Raw genomic sequence first — 5,917 nt, 5'->3', positions numbered from 1 at the left:
GCTACATATCATTTTTGTAAATGACAAGTAAAGCTGAATGTGCTATACCATGGTCTTGCTTGAAATCTGAAAAGGATTTAAAAGTACAGTTGTAGGACATACAGTGCCTTGAAAAAGTATTCATACCCCTTGAAATGTTCCACACTTTGTCATGTTACAACCAAAAGCGTCAATGTATTTTATTGGGATTTTATGTGATAGACCAAGACATAATTGTGAAGTGGAATGGAAATGATAAATGATACAAATAAATGTGAAAAGTGTGGGGGGTAAATTTGTATGGCGCCCCCCGGAGTCAATACTTTGTAGAACCCCCTCTCTCTGCAATTACAGCTGCAAGTCTTTTTGGGGATGTCTCTACCAGCTTTGCACATCTAGAGAGGACATTTCTGCCCATTCTTCTTTGCATAATAGCTCAAGCTCTGTCAGATTGGATGGAGAGCGTTTGTGAACAGCAATTTTCAACTCTTCCCACATATTTTCAATGTGATTTAGGTCTGGTCTTTGACTGGGCCATTCTAACACATGAATATGCTTTGATCCAAACCATTCCATTGTAGCTCTGGCTGTATATTTAGGATCATTATCCTGCTGGAAGGTGAACCTCCGCCCCAGTCTCAAGTCCACAAGGTTTAGGAGTGTGTCTATGGGAATGTTTGACCATTCTTCCAGAAGCACAAGAAGGCTTGGCTCCCAAATGTGTTGAGGTCAGAACTCTGTGTAGGCCAGTCAAGTTCCTCCACCCCAAACTCGCTCATCCATGTCTTTATGGACCTTGCTTTGCGCCATTACTTCCCCTTTCTTTTGTTTGCAAGTGTGACCACTGTGAACAGAAAGCAGGCATGTACTGGCCATTGGAACTACTGGGAGTTTCCCGGTGGGCCGATGGCTCAGTGGGCCACTCTGATGTAAGGGGGCTGGTGATGGGCAACTCTGATGTAAGGGGGTGCTGATGGGACACTCTGATGTAAGGGGGTGCTGATGGGACACTCTGATGTAAGGGGGTGCTGATGGGACACTCTGATGTAAGGGGGTGCTGATGGGACACTCTGATGTAAGGGGGCTGCTGATGGGACACTCTGATGTAAGGGGTACTGATGGGACACTCAAAATGTAAGTGGGCCGGTCTGGATGAAGTCCAGGGCCAAATTTCTGTCCCAGTCCAGCCCTAACAGAAAGGTGCTATCCCCAAACTGTTCCCACAAAGTTAGGAGCATAACATTTTCAAACATTTCTTGATATGCTGACGCCTTAAGAGTTCCCTTCACTGAAACGAAGGGGCCAAGCCTAACCCCAAAAAAACAACCCCACACCATAATCCCCCCTCCACCAAATGATTTGAACCAGTGCACAAAGCAAGACCCATAAAGACATGGATGAGCAATTTTGGGGTGGAGGAACTTGACTGGCTTGCACAGAGTCCTGACTTCAATCTGATAGAACACCTTTTGGATGAATTCTCATCCACATCGGTGCCTGACCTCACAAATGCCCTTCTGGAAGAATGGTCAAACATTCCCATAGACACCCTCCTAAACCTTGTGGACGGCCTTCCCAGAAGAGTTGAAGCTGTTATAGCTGGAAAAGGTGGGCCAACTCAATATTGAACCCTACGGACTAAGACTGGGATGCCATTAAAGTTCATGTGCATGTAAAGGCAGACGTCCCAATAGTTTTGGCAATATGGAGTAATGATTGGACGGGTCACGCTTAGTAGCTGGAGGGTATATTAAAGGAGAAGTACAGCCAAAGCTCGTCTGGCTATTCTTCTCCTGTGGATCACAGGAGTGCAGTTTGTTCTGCACTCCTGTGACCTGTTTTCAGCTGATTGTGAGCTGAATTCCGCTGTTGGCTGATGTCGCAGAGCCGGTCCAGGCTCGGGCAAGATTACAGCAATGGAGTCGGGATCTGCCCACATGCCTGGACCGGCACCTGGTTAAGCCTCTCAGCAAACCACTGAAAGCCTGAGCCAGCTGTTCCCATCCCCTATACAGTCCAGCGCTCCAGTGAGCGAGAAGGGGGCAGAGCAGAGATCCCGACAGTCACCAGGTCTCTGCTCGGGGAGCTGTGAGAACCATGCGATCTGCGGTACTAGAACTCTCAGTTCTCAGTGTTACAGCAGGCGGGGGGGGGGACAGATTCTGCATCCACCTAGGTAAGTTTGATTCAAAACTTTTCTTAAAATCCCATACATCTCTTTAAAATTTTCCTCCCAATCCCATTACTGGTGTATGCCCTCTAGTAAATGAATTGTGATCACTGTGTCCCTTGGACACAGCGGATCACAGAGCAATTTCATTGGCCCTGTACCATGTGACGGCTGTGACCAATCCCAGTGGTCACACTTGCAAACAAAAGAAAAGGGAAATAATGGCGCTAAAAACTTTACAATACATTATAGCAGCAATCAAATAATGGAATATAATAAAATAAATGTTAAGATTACAATAAAAGTCCCGGCAATGAGAGATGGGGGAAGATTAAAAGGCAATTAGCACCAGCGGCAGCTCCCTTGGGAGTAGAAGCAAATACTCTGGAAAACAAATGAAGAAAAGACAAGGTGCGCCAATCTGCAAAAGTGCAGTAAGTATGAAGAGTTTTAATGAAGATATAGTAAAAGTGGCCAAACTTAGCAGTGAGAATCAAGCAAGTAGGTACATATATTGGAGTCCATGGTCACTTGTGAAGTCCATGGTAGAAGCACTGAAGAGGTCCCAGCAGAGTCTGGAGATGGATGCCCTTAGATGGAAGTACACGGCAGGACGACCTATGTGCCTTGCAGGTGGTAGGCGCCATCTTTATGCAAGCCTAATAGATATGTGGGGTGTCCTGGGTATGGAGAAAATGTGGATGCATTGAAACGCGCCATCTGACACGCCCATATGACACTTCCACGATGCAGAATCCATTGAGGCTTGCGCTCCACGCTGGATTGTCCTTCTGGTTCCGGTTTATGGCATCCCCGTAGGTGCATTCCACGCTGGTTATCTTTCCGTTTACAGTCTCCAGTACTACCAAACAGCATGTAGCTGAGCACTATACCCAGGACCCCCTGCATATCCAAAAGGCTTGCATAAAGAAGGTGCCTACCACCTGCAAGACACACAGGTCGTCCTGCTGTGTACTTTCATCTCCAGACCCTGCTGGGACCTCTTCAGTGCTTCCACCATGGACTTCACAAGTGACGATGGTCTCCAATATATGTACCTACATGCTTGATTCTCACTGCTAAGTTGTCTATGTCTTCATTAATAATAACAGTAATTAGGGGCGCTCTAGAATAATCTAAATGTGAAAGATAAAGCAACTAATATCAATAACAAATTGGCATTGGTACAAAATGATTAAAGCAAAAATCGAATCACCATACACAAAAAAATAATAATATCAATATATAAAATACACTGAAAACTGGTGAACCACCAATCATAAAGGAAAAGTCCCAATAATTTGTCTCTACATGGAAAAATTCTGAAGGATCCAAGTGTGGAAACAAATAATATAATTGTGGTATAGCGGCAGATCCAAGAGGCTTGCGACTCCCTCCACCAAGCGAACAGCAATACACCACTTGTAAAGATGCAAGTCCAAACTGCTTACCAGATTCGTTTGACCACTTTAATTAAAAAGTAAGTCAAAACAGCGCTTGTACAGGTAATGCCTGCTCATATGGATACTGATGGAAATGCCAATGGATAATACGTCCCCCTTCACAGACTCAAGCGGTATATATGAAAAAATACAAAAGGATCCATAGCGTGATACTGACTTTAATAAAAAAATTTATAAAAACAGACAGCCAAATGGCTCCTTACGTGGTTGTGTGCCTGACCCGGCACTGGGGCTGCTCGCCTTGACAGAAAAGCTCACTCTCCGACCAAACGAAAAAGGTCCTTCCGCATTCGCTAGTGGCGTGCGTTCCAGGCCTTCAGACCAACAACCAGAGGGCCGGAAGTGGCGTCGAAAAGCGTGACCAGGTACCGCTCCGACGTACGTTTCGTTGTTAACGTCTTCATTAAAACTGTTCATACTTACTGCTCTTAGACTGGCGCACCTTGTCTTTTCTTCATTCTACACTTGCAAACAAAGGCTGCATCCTTTGTTTCCTCTCACAGCTGATTGCTATAAGAGGAAATGGAGCAGAGTGTGTCTTACCGTGCTGAGCACTATTTGAAAGATCCAATGTGTAAAAAAAAAAAATGATCACAATCACCAGGGCAGTGTGGTGTCACTATGGTGACATGGTAGTGCTGTGGCTAGTGATCATGTACAATGGCTGGCTGCTCTGATATGACTGTATGCCAGGGCAGCCAGCCAGTGTTTCTATCTAATCACTAGGCAAAGCAGTAAATGGTCACCAGACTAGTGAAGCCAGTCGCAGTGTCCTATGAGATGCCAGCCCCGGCCATTCCCATGGACAACTGCACTCCTGGAATCACGCGATCTCCTTTGTTCTACCTTTCTTCAGCTTTCTGTAAATTCCTGGCTAGTGAACATGGCATTCCTGGGGGGGCAGTAAGCCAGGTTTGCTTGGCTTACAGAAATGGGTTGCTATAAGTGAAGCAACAGTAAGCTACATTTCCTGTTATTGTTAATGTATTTTCGTAGTACAATATTGTTTCACTTCACTTATCGTCATCTTCATCGCTTTATGAATATCCTGATTCCTTAAAGTATAAATGATGGGGTTTAATAGCGGAGTCATTGCAAAGTAGACGAAGGACAATCCTTTGTAGAGTTGGAGATAATGGCTGCTCCTCGGCATCACGTATAGGCTGAAAAGTGTGCCGAAATACAAAGTCACCACCAGGAGATGTGAACTGCAGGTGGAGAAGGCTTTCTGTCTTCCTGACGAAGACTTGATTCTGAATATCGCAATGATGATAAAAATGTATGACAGGATAATGAGTAGAAAAGGTCTAACTGTCAGGGTAATGCTGATGACCAAGACATAAATCATTAAAACACTTATGTCTGAGCATGCCATGGAAAGCAGGGCTGTGAAGTCGCAATGGAAGTGGTCGATGTTAACAGGGCCACAAAATTTCAAGTTAATTAACAAGTAAAATACTACCGCCACACTCAAGAATGAGAACAACCAGAACAAAATCAATAAATACAAACACAGCCTATTGTGAATGAGAGCGGAATATCTCAGAGGCTTACAGATGGCCAAATATCTATCATATGACATTAACGTAAGCAGAAAAGACTCCACATCCGACACACCACCCAAAACGTTCAGTTGGATAACGCAGCCGAGATGGGAAATGACTCCTCTTCCCAACAGTATGTCATGGAGCATCAGCGGAACCAGGTTTGTCGTATAGACTAATTCACAAAAGAGCAAATTACTGATCAGGAAGTACATAGGAGAATGGAGATGAAGGCTTTTATTAACCAAAAAGATGACCAGGAGGTTCTCAATGCAAGTACAGGTGTAGATTATCAGCAGCAAAACAAAGAGCGGAATTTTGTAGTCACTGAGGTTTTCGAATCCAAGAATCAGAATTTCCACATAAATGGTTTGGTTCATTTGATGTGTCATCTGTGAAAATGAATTAACAGACAGTAAATGTTATTACCGTATTTATTGGCGTATAACAGGGAATTTTAAGGAAAAAAACCTTTAGGAGGGAAATTTAAGGAAAAAAAAACGTAAAAACATTTAAATGCCCATCAATGCAGCCTTATCAGTGTCCATCTGAAGCCTTGTCAGTGTCATTTGCAGCCTTGTCATGCATCCATGACATCGGTGATTCAGATTGAAAAAAATTTAACTAAAGGCTGTAATGTAACAAAATGGGTAAAAAGCCAAGGGGAGTGAATACTTTTGCAAGGCACTGTAAATTCACTATTTGAGTTGTTGGAATAGCGGATCGAAAGAGTCACCATGGAGTGATCTGAGATAGGGGAG

The 5,917-nt window shown here is 44.1% G+C and overlaps 1 protein-coding gene across 1 annotated transcript; it reads right to left on the bottom strand.

Moving 5' to 3' along the window:
- Positions 1–4,591: 4,591 nt before the first annotated feature.
- On the bottom strand, positions 4,592–5,566 carry LOC143998177 (olfactory receptor 5P68-like). The gene has a single exon (XM_077493907.1). The coding sequence runs from the start codon at positions 5,546–5,548 to the stop codon at positions 4,592–4,594; it is 957 nt and encodes a 318-aa protein (XP_077350033.1). The 5' UTR covers positions 5,549–5,566.
- Between the last annotated feature and the right edge of the window lie 351 nt (positions 5,567–5,917).

Source organism: Lithobates pipiens, unplaced genomic scaffold (genome assembly GCF_037356315.1).
Source record: "Lithobates pipiens isolate NorthernLeopardFrog02 unplaced genomic scaffold, aLitPip1_a1.2 Scaffold_19, whole genome shotgun sequence".
NCBI lineage: Eukaryota > Metazoa > Chordata > Amphibia > Anura > Ranidae > Lithobates > Lithobates pipiens.
The sequence above is the reverse complement of the archived record's forward strand: the minus strand, read 5'-3'. Positions and strand labels throughout refer to the sequence as shown.